Genomic DNA, 25,668 nt, shown 5'->3' with positions numbered 1-25,668 from the left:
GAGGGACAGGGTGCACATGTATTTGGAAAGGCAAAGACTGATTAGGTATAGTCAACATGGTTTTGTGCGTGGGAAATCATGTCTCATAAACTTAATTGAGTTTTTTGAAGAAGTAACAAAGAGGATTGATTAGGGCAGAGTGGTAGATGTGATCTATATGGACTTCAGTAAGGCATTCGACAAAGTTCCCCATGGGAGATTGATTAGCAAGGTTAGATCTCATGGAATAAAAGGAGAACTAGCCATTTGGATACAGAACTGGCTCAAAGGTAGAAGACAGAGGATGGTGCTGGAAGGTTGTTTTTCAGACTGGAGGCCTGTGTGCCCAGTGGAGTGCCAGAAGAATCACTGTTGGGTTCACTACTTTTCATCATTTATATAAATGATTTGGATGTGAGCATAAAGGGTATAGTTAGTAAGTTTGCAGATGACACCAAAATTGGAGGTGTAGTGGACAGCGAAGAAGCTTACCTCAGATTACAACAGGATCTTGATGAGATGGGCCAATGGGCTGAGACTTGGCAGATGGATTTTAATTTAGATAAATGAGAGGTGCTACATTTTGGGAAAGCAAAGCTTAGCAGGACTTATACACTTAATGGTAAGGTCCTGGGGAGTGTTGCTGAACAAAGAGACCTTGGAGTGCAGGTTCATAGCTCCTTGAAAGTGGAGTCACAGGTAGATAGGATAGTGAAGAAGGCATTTGGTATGCTTTCCTTTATTGATCAGAGTATTGAGTACAGGAGTTGGGAGGTCATGTTGCTGCTGTACAGGACATTGGTTAGACCACTGTTGGAAAATTGTGTGCAGTTCTGGTTTCCTTCCTATCGGAAAGATGTCGTGAAACTTGAAAGGGTTCAGAAAAGATTTACAAGGATGTTGCCAGGGTTGGAGGATTTGAGCTATGGGGATGTTGAATAGGCTGGCTGTTTCCCTGGAGCGCCAGAGGCTGAGGGGTGACCATATAGATGTTTATAAAATCATGAAGTGCATGGATAGGATAAATAGACAAAATCTTTTCCCTAGGGTGGGGGAGTCCAGAACTAGAGGGTTTAGGATGGGAGGGGAAAGATATAAAAGAGATCTAAAGGGGCAACCTTTTCACGCAAAGGGTGGTACATGTATAGAATGAGCTTCCAGGGTAAGTGGTGGAGGCTAATACAATTGCAACATTTAAAAGGCATCTGGATGTATATGTGAATAAGGGGGGTTTGGAGGGATATGGGCTGGGTTGTGGCAGGTGGGACTAGATTGGTTGGGCTATCTGGTTGACATGGACATGTTGGACCATAGGATCTGGTTCCATACTGTACATCTCTATGACTCTAAGAGATATGGGGCAAATTAATCTTTGATGGTGAAATATGAGGAGATATGCAATTCAGGAGTATTGTGAGAAAAGGTGGCAATATGTAGAATTCATGGTGAGAAGAACAGTGTTCCATGATGTAAAATGAGGTTAGGGAGTCTGGTGAAGTAATGGTAAGAATAATAGAAATTTTTGGTTCTGGAAATACAGGTGGGGAGTGATGCCTACTTTGGTTGAAAAGCCAGCAAAACAAATCAGGCAACTGTGGTGGCATTAGTAGCATACATGGGGATTTTTCCCAACTATATAATAACAAGGTCACAAACCCATAAGTAGAAGGAGGAGAAATCAAGGAAATAAAAGTTAGAAAATTGAAGTTCAATTGTCCAAAACTATGTTTAATCAAATGTTTGAGAAAAAAGAACAAGTGGAGGACAAAGTGGATATTTTTAGTTCAGAGAAGCTAGCGGAATTATAACAGAAAGAGAAAAAACTAATGCATACACAGAAGAATAATCACATATCCTAGAACGTTGCTACCTTAAAAATGATGTCTTGATGAGGAAATGGAGACCATCATATATTCGGATGGCCGAAAAATGGTCAGAAGTTCAGCAAGTTGCATTACCGGTGCATCATAAAAATGTGGTGTTGCGGGTAGTATACGAATTACCAGGAGATGGTCATTTGGGAGTAAGGAAAACTCAAACTAAGATACAATAATATTTTTATTGGCATGGACTGTAAAAGGAAGTGGTTGACTTTTGCCTCAGGCTGTGATAAAACTAGTACCCTTAATTCCCATTCTCTCATTTGGGAACCCTTTTTCAAGACTCTTAATTGATTGATTAGGACCCTGATCTGTTGATCATCATAGATGCATCTGTTAGGTTTCCAGAGGCCATTCCATTATGCAGTATCACAGATAAAATGATTGTAGAAGAGTTATACTTTTTTTATAAAACAGAAAACAGCTAAGAAATCAAAATTTCCACTAGCAAAATTGCAAATTTAACTGTTAAGTGATAGGTGTACCTTTAAAGACAAGGCTTAGTGGACCTTATGAAGACAAAAAGAAAGAGGGAGGTGAATTATCTGATGAGAACACCAGATGGAAAGAAATTTCACTGTGTCATGTGAATCTGTTCAAAAGATATTTTGAAAGGGAAGGAAGGGAGAATGTATACTAGTTACAGTTCAAAGCAGAGAACTAGGTTCAGATGACTCTGAATTGGACATTCTCTAATTAAAATCAACAAGGTAAAAACAATGACTGCAGATGCTGAAAACCAAATACTGGATTAGTGGTGCTGGAAGAGCACAGCAGTTCAGGCAGCATCCAACGAGCAGCGAAATCGACGTTTCGGGCAAAAGCCCTGCCGAAACGTTGATTTCGCTGCTTGTTGGATGCTGCCTGAACTGCTGTGCTCTTCCAGCACCACTAATCCAGTATTCTCTAATTAAAGTTGACAATGAAGAAGTTTCCAAAAAAGTGATAAACTGAGTTACCTTCCAGAGCAAAATCAAAATGACCTGAATTGTTACAATCACATGAGAGATATTTGTTATTAAACTGGGAAATACTAGTCTGATTATGCACTTAGATACAGGAAATGTTGTTTCAATCAAACATTGTTGTAGACTAAACCCCCTGAAATTGGCACAGGTTCAAAGAGATTGAAAGCATGCTCAAAGCCTACATAATCAAAGTGAGTTGCAACAACTGGAGCTCACCCGTGATAAATGGTGCCAAATCCAAATGGTACCCAATGATTATGTTTTGACTAATGCAAACTCAATGCACTTACATCTGATTCATATCCTATTTTGTTTGGAAGACTGTATTAAGAACGTGGGACAAACAACTTATGTTTCTAAGTTGAACTAACTTGGAGGATTCTGGCAAATGAAATTTTGGCTTTCGTGACACAAAATGGACTGTATCAGCTTGAAGTCATGCTGTTTAGTATGAAAAATGCGCCAGCCATATTTCAAAGACTTTCAGTTACACACGGAAGGAACATTTGGAGTATCTGTCAGAATTGTTTGACCGACTTTGGGAGGTTGGCTTGGTGATAAATCTGGTTAAGTGTCAGTTCGCAAAAGCCCAAGTCATATTCCTGGACCATGTTATCAGCCATGGACAAATGGCTCCATGGGATATGAAACAAAAAGGTTATTGGGGAGTTTCCCAAACCATTGATGAACAAGGAAGTACGATTTCTGGGATGAGGGATTTAAAATCAAGTTTGCATCAAATTTTAGCAGTGCGGTTACTCTACTGACTGACTTCTTGAAGTGCAGAAACTTAGTGGATGGAATGTCAGAATACATTTGACAGCCTGAAAGTGTTACCCACAGTTAATTACACAAAGCCGTTCAAGGTGATTACTGATGCAAGTGATGTGGTTGTCAGTGCTGTACTCTTCCGAAAGGATGATAAGACAGACAGACCAACCTATTGGGTGTTTTACCAGAAAATTGAATATTCATCAACATAAATATTCTACAATTGACAAAATCTTGAGTTTGGTATTGCCAGTAATGGATCTGAGACAATTGTACATACTGATCGTAACCCCTTATAAGTTTGAGATAAAGATTAAAATACCAGTTTAGATGGAGCTTATTATTATAGCCAATTTGAAATTATACATATGGCAGGATGACAGAATAGAATTGCCAATGCATTGCTGCAAACATTGAAGACTGAGGCGTTCAGTGGTGGGGAAAAACTTGACTAAAATGGACTGTAGTAGTGAATGTTTGCATATTTACATTACATTTCTAAACATGCATTGTAGTGTCATAGTGTAAGGCTAAAGAATCCTTTTTTCAAAAGCCATCTTTGTATATTGACACACTTTAAGGCAGTTTTGGGGTGGTGGTGGGAGGGGAAAGAGGTGTGATACTACTATGGCTTTAAGAGGTGTATCTTGTTCTGGTCAAGCTCCCACAGAACCAGGATTTTTAATTTTAACCCACAGCAGCTGCTGGGGTCTTGAAGCTGGATGTGGCAGCTCTTATTTCTCTCTTACAGCTAAAGGCTTGGATTCTCTTCCTGCTGCTAAACTTGCATGTGAGAATGTATTTAACTGACTTTGCCAAGGGTTTGTTTATGGTATGTTACTACATTGGAACAGTTAATATACATTATTTTGTTAAACATTTCAATATTTAAGACAGTTCTTTTATTTTGTCTATCTTTTACACTGATTAAAATTCAAAAAATGTTTTGCTTAAGTCAAGTAGTTTGACCAACTGAATTGCATCTGGAACATAATTCATCGTTTGGAACACACCACCTTTAACTTTTTTTTCTTATTTTAAAAGTGTAAGTCCATGCTGTCATCTGGGTATACTTTGAGGGAATCTGGTCTGGTCCATAACAAAGGGACAATAGCAATATCTCCCTCAGAGCAAAGCACTTTGTAGACTACCATGACTAGTACAGGCTATTGGAAAACTAAAACAAAACTTAATAGCATAAATTCTTGATAACTCACCTGCCAATTGGCAAAGACCATCTTGTTCTGTACTCTAATGCTGCATCCAATATGGAGGAGCAGGAGCTTTACCTCTTGTACAAGATGGGCTCATAGTTGATATATTGGTGAGAACAGAGGATTTGAAACATAGGAAAAACCAGAAATAACCTGATCATTTTCAGGTTGGCAGGCAGTTACTAGTGAAGAACAGAATGTATCAGTGCTTCTATCTCAGTTATAATCAATATTAATGGCTTATATGAAGAACAAGTGTAATATGTCCAAAGTTTGCTAATGACAGAAAGCTAGATAAAGATGCATGCCTGAAAGGAACTTCAAGCCTAGAAATAGGATTTAGACGTTGTTTTTAACCTATGACTGCAGATGCTGGAAACCAGATTCTGGATTAGTGGTGCTGGAAGAGCTCAGCAGTTCAGGCAGCATCCGAGCAGCAGTAAAATCAACGTTTCGGGCAAAGGGCTTTTGCCCGAATGTGGCAGATTAAATGCAATACATGAAGTGCAAGTTAAGTCACAGTGGGAGCAATGGAAAACTTTTTAAACAAGTTGAGCAACTATTGAAATATTGATATGCAGGGGCATTTCGGAGTAATTGCACACAAAGAAAACAGAGGTACAGAGCTATTAGGAAGGCAAAGTGCTGGGGAAAATTCAATTCAGGTCACCAGACTGGAAATGATAACTGTTTCTCTCCAGATGCTATCAGACCTGCTGGGTTTTTCCCAATACATTTCTGAAACAAAAAAAAATTGAGTTTGTCACAGTTGATGCTAAGTCTGTTTCCTCAGTGTAGCAACCAATACATGGAAGTAATGAACTGTACTGTAGCAGGACAAAAGGATCGTCAATTTAGGATAGAGACGTATTGTTTTTTTTGAAAACTGTGGGACATGGATGACATTGGGAACACGAGCTGGTCTTGCCAATCTCCAATTGCCCTTGTGGTGTACTAGGCCATCTCAGGGGACAGACAAGTGTCAACTGGAATCACAGTAGCTGGATTTTTAAAAATTCATTCATAGGCTGAAGGTGTCGCTGGCTAGGTCAGCATTAATTACCCATCATTAATTGCCCAGAGAACAGTTAGGAGTCAACCTATTGCTGTGGGTCTGGAGTCACGTAGAGCAGACCAGGTAAGGACGGCAGTTTCTTTCCTGAAAGGAAGTTAGTGAATCAGATGGGTTTTTCCCAGACGTTCATCATCAGATTCTTATATCCAGATATTTAGTGAATTCAAATTCCACCATCTGCTGTGGTAGGATTCGAACCTGGGTCTCCAGAACATTAACTGGGTCTCTGGATTAATAGTCCAGTAATAATTCCACTAGGCCACTTCCTTCCCCATAATGGTAGATTTTTTAAAATAGATATTTTTATTGAAAATTTAACATATTTTTACAAGTTCACAAATAAAAAAAACCCCAAGTATAAACATTGAAATACAATTAAATCTTAAATAAATAATATCCAAAATTTATTAAACAGAAAAAAAAGAAAAAAACAAAACTCAACTAACTACTAATCTAACCTACAACTAACCAGAGTGTATAATTAAGTCTCTTACATTATTCACAGAAAAAAAAAGACTGATAACACAGAAATTGAGTAGTGAGATACATGCTCAATGTGTTAACATCAGATCATAACAAAACCCGTATTCATGTGGGATTCCTCTCCCAAAGGGCCCTGGACCAGCTAGGTTCACTATCTCAATTTAATAAAAGCCCTTGTTAGGATGGCCGAAATATCTGTATTTATATAATTCAAGAAGGGCTGCCATATTTTATGGAATAATGCGGTCTTTTGGTGCACCATATTTGTAAGGAAGTCAAGGGGAATACATTCCATGATTATTCTGTGCCAATTTGAGAGTCCGGGAGGGCCCTCAGCCACCCAGTTTACTAAAATATTTTTCCTTGCACAGAAAGAGAGAATAGAAAATAATCTCTTCTCCTGCATATCCAGGAAGGGTAGGTTCGAAAAGCCCAAAAGGAAAGATAGAATTCACTCTAATTTCCGTTCCTAAGATTTCTGTCAAAGCACTTGCTACTTTAGTCCAAAAATCTACAGATCTTATGATTGCTTATGGAACTATGTACAAGAGTGCCCACCTCTATTTTACATGGGGGGGGGGGGGGGAGAAAAGGAAGAGAGAGAGAGCAAAACAACATCAATTAACTCTTACAATTTATCTAAGAATCCAAATATTCCTTGGCCTTTTCCGGCAATCCAAAGTTATATTCGGACCCTTCATGGTTAAAGCATAGCGTTGCTGGGTAGCACAAGAAGTACTGACTATTTAAGTCCCTTAAACAGTTCTTCGCTTCATCAAACACCTTCCCTCTTTCGGACCACAGCTGGGGAAAAGTCCTGGAATAACATAATCTTGAATCCTTTATAAATCATGACTTGGGGATCTCTCCCAAGATTTCTGGAAGCTTCTAAAAGCATCTGTCTCTCCTTCTAGCTCTGCAGCCGGATCAGGACCAGGCAGGGGCGCTGGCGCATATTGCAACCCGGTAGGCCCATTCCACCCTTACCTGGCCTGAGCTAGCCTCCAGATTTAAAATTTGTGGAAGCCACTGTTCAAGAAATGCTGTAAGCTGGCCTTCCTCTTCCCATTCAGAATGGCCCAGCAAACAAATATTTTTTTGATGACCCGATCCACAGCCGATTCTGTTATAGTCTCAGAGGTCGCGGCCTTTAGCTACGACCCTCCGATTCAGTGCTTGATTTCCTTGATGTCTCGGTCGTGCTTTTGTAGTGCAGCTGAAAGTGAATCCCATCGGCTCCAGGACTCTTTGATGAAGGTGTCGATCTTCGCGTCAAGTTTAGAGATTATTTCCACGAGGCTCGCCACCATAGGTAAGTCCCCCGGTGTGGCTGCGGACGCCTCTGCTGCAGCTGGGGAGGGTGGGGGAGGGGTACCTGCCTGCTGAGAACTGTGGGCTACAGTCATTTTTACAGGAGATGAGATTGTTTAAATTCAGTACTGAGCAACTAATTGTATTAAGTAAAAACTATTTTAAATGATTTGGTGAGTGTGGTGGAGGCTGGTAGCCCACTTTGCCCAAGTCTTGGTCGCCACCATCTTGGACTCCCCCATAACGGTAGATTTAATTCCCTAAAGGGCAATGGTGAACCACAAAGGTAACAGACTAATAAGCCTCATATTCCAGATTTAACAATTAAGTTTCACCAGATGCTATGGAGGGATTTGAATGAGTGCATCCACAGTATATCTGAATCACTGGATTCTACTTGAGTGATATTATTGCTATGCCACTGCTTCCCCAGGATTGGAGACTTTTCTCTCAGAAACTGTGTATTATTAGAATTCTATCCAGAGCCCTATGGGATAGGGTCAGTTATTGGGAATATTCAAGATTGAGGCAATTATTTTGGGAACGCTAAGTAAATAAAGTGAAATAGGGTCTGAGCAGGAAAGTAAAGTCGAGAAAAAGAGTTTTAGCTATGCTGTTATGAAATGGTGGGGCAGACTCAAGGGGCTGCATTGGCATACAGCTGCTACTATGTTCTTACAGAAGGCATAAAGATTTGCAAAATTAACTGACATACTTGTAACATCAATGCTACTGACCAAGATTGACATACAAAGTGATTAGAATGCAGAATTCTAAGATTTTCTGCTTATGTTAAGCAAATTAATTTTATTAAATGTGGCTTACAACACGCACCAGTCTTAAAAAGTAGTCCAGTCATTTGCAAGAAGCAGCAGCACTCTAATTTTGATACTTGATAATCAGAGAGAACAAAAATGCACAATACAAAGGCATTTAGTGTCTGTAGTCTTTATTTCATATTAAGACAATGAAGCCAGAGTGAACACAGAGGAAGCCTTCAGGATGTAAAGAAAAAAATGGTTGCAATATTACAGCAAGTGAACAGAGCTGATAATACAAATGATCTGTTTTATACAACACACTAGAATGAGCATTAATCTACAGCTAACAGAATCAGATTATTTTTATATGCAAGGTAAACAATACCCTGGACAGGCATTTTCATGTTAATATAACAGAATACATTGTACAATAAATGCATTTATTGGCCATGTGCTAAAAGCTGGATCTTCAAAAGCAAATGTAGCCAGTTTTTAAAAATTCAGAAGAACTAACATTTAGTTATAAACAAAACATTACTTACTTTACATACCAATAGCAATTAGCTTACGTCAAAGCATCTGATACGCCAATTGGCACACACAATTCCCTCACAGAAAAAGAGAGATTTATGAAAATCTCAAAGTGCACAAATGTATTTGAGGGGATCAACATATATGCAAATAATTACTTTCAGCTAAGCTGCAAAAATACTGTTTAACAGCACATTCATAGAACTTCAATGCAAGATAAAGCACAATTAGAAATAAATGACCAGGTATACTACCATACGATAGGGGGTCCCATGCTTACATTGTAGAACCCACAAAAAAACTGCACATTTTCTTTGAAATTTAAGAAGGTTTTTTATTCTTCCTCAGAAAATTTGCTAACAAATCCTAATGGATGGATTCAAAACCATGAACATAACACGGCAGCTGCTGTATCAAATGGACCTTGTCACCATCTTGCTCATAAAAGTCTACTGAAATTAAATCATTAAAAAGATGATCCAGCTTTTAATTTCTTAAAACTAAATCTAAATAAAGTTTTCTACGAGCTTAAAACACTGAGATAAGTTCTTGCTGCTCAAACAGGTGGTGGAACTTCGTTATTTTAGACAACTTTGATGGAAGAAAATCAAAATTAGAACATATATCACTAAGATTTGGTTCTTCCTCAAACACAGACTAAATTGTAGTTCTAGCTTGTGTCTTCAGAATCCCTGCAGTTCATCCATCAGGCTGTTCAGATGAAAAAATAAACCAAGGAGTAAACAAAGAACCCAATATTTTATTGAGCTTTAGATATCTTAGAAAGTGCTTCAGAATTCACCAAGCAAACTAGCATAAAGAGGAATGAAAGCAAAATGACATTCTCTGCAAGCCACTGTGCAAACAAATACATAGACAATCCCAATTTAGTTTACTAGTTTAATACCTTATAAGGTAGACTGAAAGCACTCAGGAGAAACGGCAAACTTAATTAAGTTCTCCCATTTTGAGGACCAAATGAATCAAAGTGTCTCATGTAAATTACAAAAAATATGAAAAACAGTGCAATATTTTGCCAAGATTTAAATTCATACATAGAAATTCAAATTTCCACATTAGTTATCCTTATGGCCACTAGGTGCCATTTCAAAGGCAGCTTTGTAATGTCGACCCAGAATTGAGACTGCCCTAATTCAGAGTTCAAAATGGCCATTGAAACAAGGTGGTTTATTTTCATCCAATCATTAACTTTTAATATCCTTAATCAAGTTGTTAATGTGGTAGTTAAATATCAAACTTTACTTAGGTCACATTTGGAATACTGCGTGCAGTTCTGATCACCACACTACTGGAGGGATGTACATGCTTTGGAGAAGGTGCAGAGGAGGTTCACCAGGAGCTTGTCTGATCTGGAGGATTTTAGTTTGAGGAGAGGTTGGATTAACTCAGATTGTTTTCACTGGAAATACAGAGGCTGAGGGGCGACCTGAGGGGTCTACAAATTTATGAGAGGCAGAGACAGAACGGATCGTCAGAAGCTTTTTCCCCAGGATGGAAATGCCAACTTCAAGATGGCACAGGTTCAAGGAGAGAGGGGGGAGTTTAGTGGAGAAGGGCATGAAAAATGTTTCTTATGGACAGTGATGTAGGCCTGGAATGCAATGCCAGGAGTGGTGGTAGAAGCAGGCACATTAGCGACATTTAAGGTTTATCCTGATAGCACATGAATGTGAAGCAAACAGAGGGACAGATAACACACATGGGCAATAAATAGCAGGTCTAAATAAGAACGAGGAATCGGCACAAACTTAATGGGCTTAAGGATCTCTTCCTGTGCTTTATTTTATTGTACAAGTCTGTATCATCTTACCTGGCCCCACCCAAGACAATATTAACAAAGTTGTACCAATTCTCACCACCTTTTGAAAAACAAAAATCCTTGTGAATTTGGAGCTATTGAAAACTTCATTTCCAACCCCCCTAACAAAAGGAAGGCAAATTTTTAGAGTTTATCCAACATTTACTTGTGAATACATTTAACTGAATCAGTTTTGAATAGTTCTGATTAAAATCCATTAAACATATCTGTGTAATCTAGATCAGCAAACAAATTAGGATACAACCTCTAAAGTGGCTTGAAAATTACATGCAAAAAACTATTTGGTTTGTACTTCACATGAATTGTTTGCCTTCAGGCCATAAAGAGCTATTAAATTGATACAAGATACAATTGTCACCAAAAGCTCAACTTTAATTTTATTGAAATATTACTGTAAAAAACCTTAGTCTGGAATCCTGATGGGAAGTGTTCAAATGCTATCCAGTTTGCATGCACATACAGGACAGTATTATCCCACTGAGAATCAATTGGGACCATACCATATTAAACATTTGGTGATTTGGCAGGTAGATGATCTCCACCTAACTATCATATCTACAAGTTGCTCTCGGTCAAACAGTTGAGGTTCAAAAGTAACACAAGTACTGAACATAAGAATGAAAACAGCTCAGAAATTAGGAGTAGGCTGGGAAGGAGTTCAGTTTGTGAAAGCTGCTTTTACAGAGACAGTAATTACTTAAAATTGATCTTTATATGTTTGTTTGTAAAACCTCCACATAAATACGGGAGTTTAAAAATCCAAAAACCTGTGCAATAATGAAGGCACAAAAGACATTAAAAGATATTTCATTAGAAAAGATCCATACTCAATTATTGAACTTTTGAATAAAATCTGAAACTCGAACCAATAAGAAACCAGTGCAATTGGCTGGTGCAGGCCTCAACAGACCACTACTCATTGGTCTAACACTAGCACTGATGGAAAATGGTATATGAACACACCCAGACGAAAAGCAAAAGAAAATATCTGCGTTTACAATGCCTTTCATGTCAAAATGTCAAGCACTTATACAAAAATTACTTTTCAATGAAAGGGACAGACAGGCAAACACAGCAACTTATCCACTTTAGCACCATTTTGCATACACTCAACAGATAAGTGACCAGTTAATCTGGTTTGGATGATTCTGAATGAAGAGGCATAGTAAGCTCAAAAGAAGAGAGCTGCCAATTCTTTGAATAATGCCGTAGAATTCACCAGAACAGGTGCACATCATTGTTTGATTTACCTGAAGTACGTACCTTATTGGAGATTATGCACCAACTACAGAAAGATTCTCAAAAGGAACAATATCATATGTCTATTTTGCTTTTAGATGAGCAATATCCTATTTGTACATGAAAGATTAATTAACAAAAATAATGTTTTATTTCAGTTGCACTCTCAGTTGATGTGAAATCTTCAGAGAAACAAAATGTCCCTTCAGATCTCTTTTTTTCTGAACAGCCAAGATTTTAAAAGTTTGGAGAAAACGTTAATGTTATTTCCAGATAAAGGGTTTTGGACCCCATTCTCAATGCCAGGCCCCTCTCAACAACCTGAGTAAAATGATGTCAGAAATTGAGAATCTGTCCAACAAGATCCTTTTAGTTGGAAAAGAAAAGCACAGTATATCATATGTTCTTTTAACAAATTATTGCTTCCAAAAAGCACCTCAAGTCAATAAATCAGGTAATGTTGATCAGAGTTCCACATTAACAATTTCAGGTACTGATGAGAACAAGTTTACACAGTTGAATTTCCACAATTCTATAATTTAGGAGCATGCATCACAGGGCTCAACATAAAGGTGGCGATTTTGCTAATGAGCTTAGATTAATTGAATAACTTTGTGCAAGTACAGAAATGAAGATTAAAAAGAGTTGCAGTTGGGATATACACAAAATTGTGGGAGGTTAACTATGCTGGTGACAAATAGTTACAACTTAAATGTGTACACTCGACACATCCAGCAAGACAAACTACATGATCAAATGTATGGCAAGAAGTAAACCTCAAATGTAAAACAACTGTTTACAAAGTTTACTGAATAGCTTAGAAGTTCAAATAAACCAAATTTGAAAGAATTCTGATGTGATAAGTTCAGTTTCACAATGTGTGGGCAATATTCCAAATCAAGCATATAACTCTCAAAATAAAAAGACATAGGATGGCCAAAGATTTTTCAGACTTGTACTTATACAGCGCATCAAATATACAATTGTGCTATTAAAGCAAGCCTTCCAAAAAAAGTATATCTTAAAACAAAATAGGGAATTGAAGAATTGTTTTTAAAAGCAGATTTTACATTATAACTTCCTATTTCACCCGGAAACTGATTGCCAATTTAATAAATTCACTTTCCAGTATCACAAGCAGTCAAACTAAAATCCCGGCTGAACATCAGATTTTGAATCAGTACAAGGACACAAAGCAATCTGGTTCAATAAAATAAGTTTGTGCCCGTTTTTTCCTACAAATGTAAAGCAATTCTGCTAAATGCTGCTTTTTCCTTAGTCACAGAAGGAAAATACACAGCATGCAATACACAAGCTGCAGAACACAAGACCAAATAAGCTGATTTTGGATAGAAATGGGCTACAAGTAGCCAAAACTGCAAAGGCAGTCTAACATGGCTCTTTAGAAAAAAGAAGTTAAGAATCACAGCATTTTATTGAGCAACTATCAAGCTTCTGGTCAATATTGCAGAAATTTCATTTGCATCTCAAGAACATGACTGGATTTTTTTTTAAAAAAAGTGCCAGAGCTATTTTGGAGCCAATACATAATAAACATTTTCCTTACATCCAAGTAGTGGATACTTAAACGTTTTGGATACTTAAAGTTTTGATAGAAAGAGAACGTGAAGTGCATTCTTTTCTTTTATCGTTTGTTCACGTGATCAGGGCGTCAATGGCTAAGCCAGCATTTTTGGCCAACTGCTTATTGCCCATAGGGCAGTTAAGAGGCAACCACATTGTTGTGGGTCTTGAAATAAAAATAAGTGAAAATGATCAATAGTTATGACAAAGTAGGCTAATTGAAAAGGATAACAAAGATTACAGTTTTCACCTTTATGGAAAACATCAAGGTAAATAAAAATCTTTTCTGGATGTTTACTAAAATATTAAGTTCATGTTTTAAATTTATATTTGGTCTTGGGTCACAAATATTTTAAATGATCACTTTCAAAATGCAAACATTCTAAACAAAAAGTCAACAGAAACATTCATTAACTGTAAGACAGAGTGATCTTACTCCTTCCCATCATATTTGGAAGTGGCACCATATTCAAACCAACAATACTAACGAGGAAAATCATTTGCAGAAAGGGGCAGGTGGTTCATTGTCCTGGTGTTCTGTGATGTTTTAGTTGTGTAGTAGTGGAAGAAATTGCTGATGTCTATCTCATAGCAAAAAGCACTTCCAGAATAGGGTAGTAGGAACTGCAGATCAAACTGCAAGGACGTCCAATCTCCTAAATTATAAACCAAAACAGAAAATGAAATCTGCTCAGAGCTCATCCTCCTCTACCTTAACATGAGACCCTGCTGTAGTTTTACAAGTCCCTAGGTGTTCATACGTGCATGCTGTTATCTGCCAATTATTTCAAATAGAACTTGTAGAGATTGCAGGTTTTTTTTCCTCTAATCAGTTTTAAAATGTTCTTCACACTTTAAATTTACATTCTGGTCCAATGCCCACCTTTAACTGCCAAAGTAAACTGTTATACTTCAACTGCACAATTTACAGCCTGGATTCTCGCTTGCACACCATTAGATTTAAATACATGAATGGCTTGATTTTTGAATCTCTAAAGTCAATTTAGAGACCTTTCTTCCCTGCCATTTCAGTTATTAAAAGGTTCTCCTAAACTGTTCAGGCAGATTTTACATTAGGGCATCCGTCCTACGGTCACTCACGTCAGCTAATTTTAATTTGGGATTTGGTACAACAAATTGCAAGGGCCAGCTTTTCTGATGTCCATTAGGACAACTTCTACTAAAAGTACAAAATAAAAGATGCCCACTCTCAAAAAGAAAATGCATGGAAACTATTTCAAGATGACAATCTTAAAAATGTCAGGATGATCCTAAAATAGTGGCTTTCACAACCTCAGGTCATCCCAAAAGTGCTTTACAGCAAACAAAGTTCTTTTGAATGGTGGTCACTGTGATTCTACAAGAAATGTGGCAGCCAATGTGTGTGCAACAAGCTCCCGCAAACAGCAACAGGCTTTAAAACTGGCACTATGTAACAGACAAATATTAGCTATGAGACTGGGATAAGACTTTACAAAAGTGTGTTAAGGGATCATTTTCATCCACAGGCAGGAGCAGACGGTTCCTCAATTTAACATCCACTCTCAATGACAGTGCAGTACTATAAACACCCAGTTAAGCACTCGAGCTGCATCATTAAGTACACAACTAATATCCTGAAACCACTCCAAAAAGAGTGTATTAAAGAAAAGAAAAATCTTTGTAGACAAACAAAAATTAGATCTTTCCAATTTGATTAAAATCATCCAGATTAATTACCAGAATGTCAATTCAACACTAGAAGTGTTTGATCTCAAAGGATGACCTCATTAAATTGATTTGAATTCCATCATGATTTCCGAGAACCTATAATAAATGTGCATATTACATGTTTCAGCATCAATTTTACAGAGCTCCAAAGTTGCCCTAATCAAATGATTTTGATTTGACCATATCCTGCACATAGATGACTATAAAAGCTAGTAAATTCCTAGAGGCCAACATAATAAATACATGCACATTAATTTGTGGGTAGAACAGCGGTATCCACTAAAAATCTCAGATACCACAAAATGCTCAAGTACCTGAAAGAGTAACCACAAACTAAGTCAATTCAAGCCCAAATAATTCAGAAAGAATTCTTACAAATAACGTTCAACTACATACCCAATGAGTAAGAATTTTTGGCAACTCAAAAATAGCCAAGAATCATTGGGTGCACTTCTCATATGACCTTTAATGGTTCTCATTCTAACCATCGCACCCTTACTTTTTGCTTGTAATGGTACTCTTTCAGATACTCTTGCAGAGGTGGAGGAAGTGGAAGTACATCTATCCCATCATATGTTGTACAGTTGCAGATAGCTGCACGGCAGATGTACTGCAGACTAAAAGGAAGAGTCCTGGTCAGTGGAACAGTAAGCAAAGGTTCAAAAAACATGCATGAACTGGGATCTTTATAGTGTTCCAGAAGGCCAGTTACTGTAGAAGAGTGAAAAACACAGGGATCATGGGCATCAAAACTAAAATTGTGATTCCATTGCTCAATCCTTGCATGCAAAGAGCGATTATAACGACGGAAGCTCACAGAAAAAAGGTAGTCCTCTTGTGCGGAGTCCCTGAGTAAAAAAGTACCTTCAGGCTTGCCATCAAGGAGAGCCTCCGCTTCATAACGGTCCATCACTCCCCAATAACAAGAGTTACTTGTAATCTGTAGTAGATCTGGCACCAGACAATGAATGTAATCAATTTGTGTGTGTACTTTCCAGGGCCCAGGTTTGGTAGAATGACTAATGTTTTCTGCTGCCACTTGCCGTGATTTCTGTTTGCGTGCCTGGAGACAGAGAGTTGTGGTGTCTTCTTCAGAGTCCCAATCTCCATTTGTTATTGCACGACTGTCACCAGAAAGTTCACTCATCCCAGGTGCTAACTTTGGTCCCAGCTTGTATGTTTGATTAATTTGTGCAGTTGATTCAAAGGTATGTATAAGAGCATTGGGAGGAGGATCAACTCCTTCTTCGATGCTGAGTCTTCGTCTTTCACGAAGTCTATCTTCTTCATCTTCTGCAGAAGCAAAAGTTGGATCAAAAGTCTCAAGCCAACAGGCGGACTGTGAGCTTACAGGAGCAGTGTGCTGCTTAATAAGATGCCATTTTTGTGCTAGGTCTGATCCAGCTGGAAAAGGACATCTTTCAAGCATGAGTTCAGAGAGCAATATTTTTCTCCGGCTGGAAAGTAAGCTCTTAGATTGTTTATTGCGGGCTCGTAGTGGAAAACACAGTCCTACAGTTTCTTGCAATCGCTGGCGTATAGATTGCCGTGTCATACTCCGATTAGACAAATTATCCATGTCATGTATAGAACTTACACCATAGCGTCTTTCACGTCTCTGTAATCCATACCTTGTCCGACTAAAGCGTTTATCTACATCAAAGGACATTTGCATTTTTGTAGAGCAAGAATGCTTCTTCTTTCCACCCCATGGAGCATGTCGGGAGTAAGAGTCTCTTCGAACAAGATGAGAATCTGGTGGTGTGGCCAAGTTTTCATTCTCTTTATCTAAGTCAGTTTCAACAATCTCTGGGATGTCAGAAACACAATTTCTATTCCATTTATCTGTTTTTAGACACGTGTCTGCAACTAGTGGTGTAGTTCTATTTCTGTTTAATGGACTTAAACCATGCTGAGGCAAATCACCAGCTTGTAGACTTACATTTTTACTAACCGAACATTTCTGACAGTTTAAGTCATTTTCATTTCTGCTTCCAACTTCATTAACAAAAAGGTTCTGACATCTGTATTTTAAATTGCTCCACATCTTTCCAACTTTATCCATAGGTTAAACACGTATCTAAGGGTAGAAGAGAAATATATTTTTAAAAAACTGAGTAACAGTTCAAAAATATGACTATATCCAATCCTGTACCAAAGTTACTTAAATCAGAAAATTAATACAGACTGTTTGAACGTATATCAAAATAAATGCAATTCTTGAACGGAATAAAATTCTTGAGCAAACAGAATTTTTCATGCATTCATTTACATATCTGAATTCCATTCTTTTTATCAGTGAAGAGGTTTAGAGAACAGACAGATTTAGTCTAGATAAACTGTGCCAAGTCCCAGTAATGTCTGAAAACTTCGCCATTGGCTGTAAAAACCAAAATAAAGTCAGCTGTAACAAAATTTGCATTAATTTGGTACTACCGCAAATCAAAATAGCAAAATATTCCAGATGCAATCTATTACTTTTGAAATACAGCCACTTATGGACACACATAGCCGCCAACGTGCAAACAGCAAAATTTGATGAATGTGGGCAACATGGTGGCACAGTGGTTAGCACTGCTGCCTCACAGTGCCAAAGACCTGGGTTCAATTCCCGCCTCAGGCAACTGTCTGTATGGTTGCACATTCTCCCAGTGTCTGCGTGGGATTCATCCGGATGCTCCGGTTTCCTCCCACAGTCAAAAAATGTGCAGGTTAGGTGAATTGGCCACGCTAAATTGCCCGTATGTTAGGTGAAGGTAAATGTAGAGGAATGGATCTTGGTGGGTTGCTCTTCGGAGGGTCAGTGTGGACTTGTTGGGCTGAAGGGCCTGCTTCCACACTGTTAGTAATCTAATCTAAAAATGGGAGGAATAGCCAATTAATCTGTTTCCATTTATGTTGATTAGATAGGAAAATTGGCCAAGACACCAGGAGAGTTGGCTGCCCCCTTCCAAGCAGTAAACAGAGATGCTTTACATCCAACTGAACTACTGAAACAACAGATAAAAGTAGCTTGATGTACTTAAGTACCAGACATTTTTGTCACATTTTGTAAAACTAATTTACTAATAAGGTAACTGGCCTGCAAAACTCCACAGAATGTTAGTCCGAATACCTTCACAAAGCAGATACATGCACAGTTGTACAGCATGGAAAACAGACCCGTCGGTCCAATTCATCCATGCCAACTAGATATTCTAAATTAATCTAGTCCCATTTGCCAACATTTGGCCTATATCCCTGTAGAGCCTTCCTTGTCATACACCCATCCAAATGCCTTTTAAATCTTACAGTTGTATCAACTTCCTTTGACAGCTCATTCCATACAGTCATCACACTCTGCGTGAAAAAGTTGTCCCTTAGGTCTCTTTTATATATTTCCCCACTTACCTTGAACCTATGCCCTTCAGTTTTGAACTCCCCTACTCTGGGGAAGACTACCTTGGCTATTCATCCTCCCCATAGATTTTATAAACTTCTGACACTCCAGGAAAAATAGCCCCAGCATATTCAGCCTCTCCCTACAGCTCAAATCCTCTAACTCAATAGTCACAAATCTAAGTGACACCACTAAATTATCGCCCAACTTGTGTTAAAACTGATATTTTAAGATCATAAAATGAGTACACAGTTTAACTTTTGGATGAATCCTTCAAAATGAAAGGAAAGGAGTATATTAACTTTAACCACAGAACGTTATTTTTCCAAAAAAAAGTGTTCCTTCTGCTAAACTTTTTGAAGGTTCGGTATGTTTCAAGATGCTGTAGTTTAAATTTTATTCAGCTGCGACAGACTTGCTACTGATCCAACCCATTGAACATAATGACATGATCCTTACAAGGAATAAGGAACTTATTCTCAAAGACATGTTCCAACATGTCAGTTTCAGCTAACTGTGCAATTTAGTTATGACTAGAAATACCCAAAAATATGAACCTACTGTAGTTTATTATGAGTCCATAACAGATTTTACATGAGATAAACCTGCACCTAACAGGTTTATGCTGTAACACTTATTCATTGCAATTGGCTCAAAAAGGAAGTTTAGTATCCTCTTTGGAACATACTGCATCTAAACAGAGCCACATAAACTGCTGTATGTCTATTTCAGTTATTCATTCATAATAAACGTATAATAGTTGAAAAACATCTAAAGAACGGCTGAAAGCTAATCTTAAATGCACTTTGCTCAAGAGTGTCCATCTTTATTTTAAGAGCACTTTTTGAGCCTTATTTTTGGATTGTAATTTGAAGTTGACAGGTTTGAGATACTGTTATGTAGAAAACCTACGTTCAGAATTTTCAATAGTCAGATAATACATGCTGTAGTGTAGATGGGAGTTGTGCATCAGAACCCTGCAGAATCTCCAATGTACCAGACTTGGTGGGAATTGCCTTGGAAATTGAAGAATCTGTTGGGCAATTCTCCAGGCCTGGAATCCTCTGAAAATATCCATTTAAATTGAGAATTGGGATGGTTCTGCTGCAATTAAGCAAATAGTTACCCAGTAAAAAGGCAAACTATTAGAAGTCTAACCTGAATAACTAGTAAACTAAACCCCAACCCATCACACCCAACCACCACCCACTCACCCAGAACCTGACCTCTGCTCCAGGACCTGAAAACCCCATCTACCTAAAACTGACACCCCCCTCTCCCCAAGGAGTCCAATATTCCACTATCCTTCCCCATCCTTCTAAACTACACAACATAAATCTCAGACTTGCCTTACATACTCTCTCTTTCATATGCACTACTGAAGTGGCTAGATGACATACTAGGCATTTAAAGCATAGAACATAGCAACTAACTGTGAACAAGGGAGTATTGTTTACCGTCAACCGTCCTGAACTATGATGGATGTATCAAATTTGAAGTACGGCTCCATATTTCAAAAGGAGCCTTATTTGAAACTCCCAGCAAAAATGTAGAGCTCTTCCTCAACATTAAAAAAAGGCAATCTGAGCGACTGACAATCCTTGAAAAACATTCCAGACAGACAAATAAAAATCGATGAATTATAAAGTGACCATAGGCTTTTGTTAATTGTCTTATGCAAGTGCAGTAAGTTGATTGAGCTGAAGTGCCAGGAGATGTGGATACACAATAATTACACTTTGTATGCATTATAACGATACTTGGCTCTTTAGAGCAGCACTGTTGATTGTTCAGCCATCAATGTATGTAGACTGGAGTTTCTGTTCCAACAAGCTGGTTACATTGTTACTTCTACAAAGCTCCAGATTAACTGCACAAAGCCAAGTAAAATTCGCCCAGACAAACAGAATCATAGAGAGATGTACAGCACGGAAACAGACCTTTTGGTCCAACTTGTCCATATCGATCAGATATCTGAAATTAATCTATGGAATTGTTGATGAAAGCTTCAGTCAACAGCTCGACAATGGAGGAGATACAAGTACATATGGAGTTAACTGCACATTTCCATCATAAACAAGTGGCAAAAACATTAGACTGAAGCATATACCTATTCCAAAAATACACAAACTTTTTCCAAAATACTTTTGAAACAGTGGAATATTCTTCAAAACTTTGCAGTTCAGTACAAACACACAAACAATATTCTCAGTCGAAATGTTCAGATTCTAAAGAAAACACAACTTTGCCTTTGTGATCATTTGTTTCTTTTCCCCAATCTACAAAAGGAACACCATTAGACAATTGAAGATTTCTGTAAGCTGTGCATGCTCAAAATGCTCCTAGATGTGGGCCAACTAAATAAAGTACATGTATCTTTGAGGCACATCTGGGATATAAAACACTACATTAATACTTTCTCATGAAAACTGGTCGACGTATAAAATACACTCTAAGCAGCAGAGCTTCAAAATGTTCAGTGCCTATTGTGTGAAAAGGCAAGTGCAATATTAAACTAATACTTTAAAATGCATCCAAAAATCAAAACACAAGTTACAACTTAACAGAAGATTACCAAAGTACAATTTACTAAGAAGCCTTCAAGGTTTTGGTGGATAGGTGACCAAGTGTGGGGCAAGACACTTGGTAGGCACTTCTACTGACCAATCCCTAGGCAAGGGCTCTCAGAAAATAAATGAACAGTCAGGCCAAATGGGCCAATTTTAGTTTGGCAAGCTACAACTAGCATGCCAAAAGGATTAGAGCTGAGTCTTCAATTATTTAAGAGCTATATTGTTGACTTGGATGAAGGGACCGAAGTGTACTGCAGCCATATTTTCTATCAATACAAAAGAAGAGAGTTGGAAAAGGAAAACAAATTCTGAAAGGGGACAAAAATAATATCTGCAAAAGGTACGCTTAAGAGAATGAATAAAAATATCTGACAGGTGGGAATAAAAATAATGGGGGAAGATCTAAGGTTATCCAATTTAATATGAAAATTAAAGGAGCAAAATATTTAAATGGAAAGTGATTACAAAATGCTGCACTACAGCAAATGGCAAATGGCACAAAGGTAAATGGAATCTTGATTTTTATTACAAAAGAATTAGGTGTACAATTAAGGGCTTTGATGCAACTCTACAAGAGGCCACATCTAAAGCAATGTACAATTTTGGTCTTCCTTGATCACTAGGGAGATGATAGGAGTAAACTGTTGGAGCTCTAGATTCTATTGGACTTCATTGTAGGCTCTTAAAAATGGTTAGTACAATTATTGCTGCACTGCTTTTAATTTTCAAAAATTCCCTACATTCAGGAAAGATTCAATCTGATTGGAAAACAGCAGATGTAACAAGTTTGTTTAAAACAAAAATGACAAAAAGCAGGAAACCACATGCTAGCTGGTTTAACAATCTATTAAAGAGCAAATGTTGGATGATATTTCTGGACACTTAACTAAGTTTAAGACAAATCAGGCATGTCAAAATGATGTGGAAGGAAAATCATGTCTAACCAATTTATTGAAGTTCTTCAAAGTAGTAACGTGCACTAACAGCAAAAGCTGATGGTTAAAGGTAATAGATTGGTATGGTTGAAATAGAAGGCGCAAATGGGTCTTTTTCTGCTTAACAAAACATAATGAATAGTTTGTTGCAAGGACCAGTGCTGGGGCCTCAACCTATTCTATTTTTACATGTCTATACGTGACTTGGATGAAGCAACTGAAAGTGCAATTACTAACTTTGCTGATGACAGATCGATCAGAAATTAAGTTGTGAAGACAACAAAAGACTACAATAAAGGAAATAGTTAGATGGGCAAATGGGAGAACAAATGTGGGAAAAAGTGCTATTATCCAACTTGGCAGAAAGAATAAAAACACACTCTAAACGGCAAGAGATTCCAAGATGCAAAAAGTATCTAGGTGACCGAATCAAATTGTAAGAGGTTAGCAAGACCGCGTCAGAGTATTGTTCAAGGCTTCCTATTTAAAGAAGAATGCAAATACACTGGAAGCAATTCAGAGAATGTTTATTGAAGGATAATTGGAATGGCAGTTGGTCTTGCAATGAAAGTTGGACAGGTTAGGCTTGTATAGGCTTGACTGGCTTTGAGAGCAAGAGGCAACTTGATGAAAATCAAGGTTGGAGGGGTCTTGGCAGGGTGGATGCAGAAAGGATGCTTCCACCTACAAGAAAATCTAGAACTAGTGGTCACTGTTTCACAATAAAAAAAAAGGTTGCCCAGGCAGAGAAGGCAAACTTTTTTTTGCACAAGTTTGAGAGAGTGTTTCAAAGTCTTTCAATATTTTATTGATAGATTCTCCAGAATCTAAGGGTGAAAAGTTATTGGAGTATGGGCAGGATTGTGGTGTAACCAAATCACGATTTTACTGAGTTATGGAGCAAGCTTGAGGGCCTGACTCCTTTTCATATATTCTATGAGGAATATATTTGCTTTGGAAAGCAGCTCAGACCTATCAAAACTATTGATCTTATTTGTTAACCCAACACATTGAAACTGACTTCATATAAAAACACAATCCTGAAGTGCAAGTGCTCCAATACTTTTGAAACAATATCCACTCCCCCTACTGTTTCATTCAATTATTTTAATGCACAACTTAATATCTGTCATTGCCATAATGAGTCTAATGCATGGCTTTGAGGATATATTTAAAAAATAAAAATTGATATTTTAACACTAATAATATTGAAGATTAAGCACCTGATTTGTGACAGCGGAAATAATGAGATAAGCCACTGAAGTATGAACTTGCTACATGCAGCAAATTGTTTTTAAAATGGTGGACATCCTGGGTTGCTTTGAAAGGCTGTACTGAACAAGAATTTATTACTGAAGTTGTCTTAATCTACCCCCCCCACCCCCCTCCCCCAAAATGTACAGGTAGTTCTCCTATAATGCATGTTTATTAAATGAGATTTAGCTGTAACACTATTAGTGAATTGCTGACCCTTTGTAACAAAGCAAAATCTCGTTTGCTATTACACAATTCCATCCATGGCACTGACCTGAACAGCAAAACGCAGCCTCACAATCCTGTCTGCAAAATACAAATTCAGTGTGTTCAGCTAAAACAGGAATGCAATCAGCTGTGCAAGCCTTGAAACTGGGCATTGTAGTCTACAATTAAAAAGAACTTTACTTCAAGTCGGGTGAGAATCTCGTGGAGGACTGGACTTCTGCATCGGCATAACGTGGTTAGTCGGCTCATGCACTTTCTGGTGGAGAGCTTCGTAAAAGGTACAAGGCAGTAGTCAAATGATTTTAGTGTTAAAGTGTTATATTTTAATGAAATAATACAGTAAATTTATGATTTAAAGATTCACTTAGACTGTGCTATCGTTTGTGTTAGGCTAACTATTTTTGTTTTGATTTTTACTGATATTTTTGGCAGTTCGGCCCGAACCCTATTTTTTCCCATAGACCCCATTATTTATATTGCATGATTTTTTTATAACACTGTGTTGCATAGGAACGCAACTGCCATTGATTTCTGGAATGATGGAGCTGTCAAACAAGTGTATTGAAACACAAGATTCTGAAAAGACTTGACAGGGTAGATGATAAAAGACGTTTCCTCATGTGGGGGAAATCTAGAAATATTGTGCAATTTCAAAAGAAGTGGTTGTGCCTGTAAGACTCAGATGAAGTGCAATTTCACCCAAGGACCATAGATTTATGGATTCTTTACATAAGAGAGCTTTAGAAGGCACATCACTGAATAGCTGAGGCCAAAGCAGACAATTTGAAAATCCAAGGGTTAGAAGAGTTGTGCTGAAGGTCAAGATCAGTTTGAAATCATACTCAATGGTGTAATAGGTTTTGGGAGCCCCAAAACCCCGGCCCACGTTTCTCCCATTCTTATGTAAGAGGGATTAAGGATAGATTGTGGTCCTCCTGTCCTAAATAAAGATCCACTTATGGGGATATCTTTTTCAAAAGTACTCAAATGACAATTCTTTAAACAGTTTCATAGCAGACACTAACCAGAAAGAAATAAAAATAAAACCAAAAAAAAACTAAAGTTGCAATTTGAGATCACTGACATTCGTCTGACTATGTTACAGAAGAAATTAGGTTCAAAAATAAAATATGGAATTACTAAACTAATCACTTGCTTTCTGCAAACAATCAAGTTCTTAAATTTTAAATTGACATAGTCCCAAAGTGTTCATTCATTCCACCTACTGGAGGACTTAGGAAATACATACAGGAATACATGCAGGGAAAAGATATTCTTAGATTCCTATTACAGGGACAAGGCAACATTAATTAAATGGTTAAATTGTAACATAATCTGGGTGTAAGTGGCAGTGAATAACAGTGCACAAGATTAGACCCTGCACACTAATGTAAGAGTGGGAGGGAGGAAGAAATGGGGAATCTTGTGGAATAACTAATATGGAAATATTCTAGTTGAATAAATCTATTTCAGGCTGCTTTAACTCATGTCTGCTCAGGACAATTTGTTTCTTTCACCTCTAAGTTGCTATGTTCTATTCAAACATGCACACAATTCAAGTTCCCAACATGGGACACGAGAAAAAAACCTGTTTAGCATTAAAGTCAATAGGGGAGTCAGCTTTTTAAAAAAGTCAAGATGCATACCTTAAATATCATGATATTTAGGTTCGGATTTTGAAAATCTTAAATGAGACTTAAAGAACGAACATATAAATCTGTTGCAGGTTTTGTGAAACTACTAACAACATAGCAGCCAAGGGAGACAGCTGACTAAATACTTAAATTTCAGAAAACCTTACGCAAAAGGTTCTACATTGCCGATAGTGAAGATCATGAATTCACTGAACAGGATGCATAAGAATGGCATTCAAATAAATAAATTAGCTAAGTAACCAAAAGACATTCCACTTGAACATTCTCAGGCTAGAAAAAAAAATTACACAAAGAGGAA

General features: G+C 37.7%; 1 protein-coding gene across 1 annotated transcript in view; it reads right to left on the bottom strand.

The window, feature by feature from the left end:
* Positions 1–8,609: 8,609 nt before the first annotated feature.
* The window catches only part of socs5a (suppressor of cytokine signaling 5a), a 59,677-nt gene continuing 42,618 nt past the window's right edge, over positions 8,610–25,668 (bottom strand). The window contains exon 2 of the mRNA XM_072580659.1: positions 8,610–17,426. Within this exon, the coding sequence (XP_072436760.1) occupies positions 15,822–17,411 (1,590 nt within the window). The 5' untranslated portion in view covers positions 17,412–17,426 and the 3' untranslated portion in view covers positions 8,610–15,821. The remainder of the gene's footprint in view (positions 17,427–25,668) is intronic.

This window comes from Chiloscyllium punctatum, chromosome 11, assembly GCF_047496795.1.
Source record: "Chiloscyllium punctatum isolate Juve2018m chromosome 11, sChiPun1.3, whole genome shotgun sequence".
Lineage (NCBI taxonomy): Eukaryota > Metazoa > Chordata > Chondrichthyes > Orectolobiformes > Hemiscylliidae > Chiloscyllium > Chiloscyllium punctatum.
The sequence above is the reverse complement of the archived record's forward strand: the minus strand, read 5'-3'. Positions and strand labels throughout refer to the sequence as shown.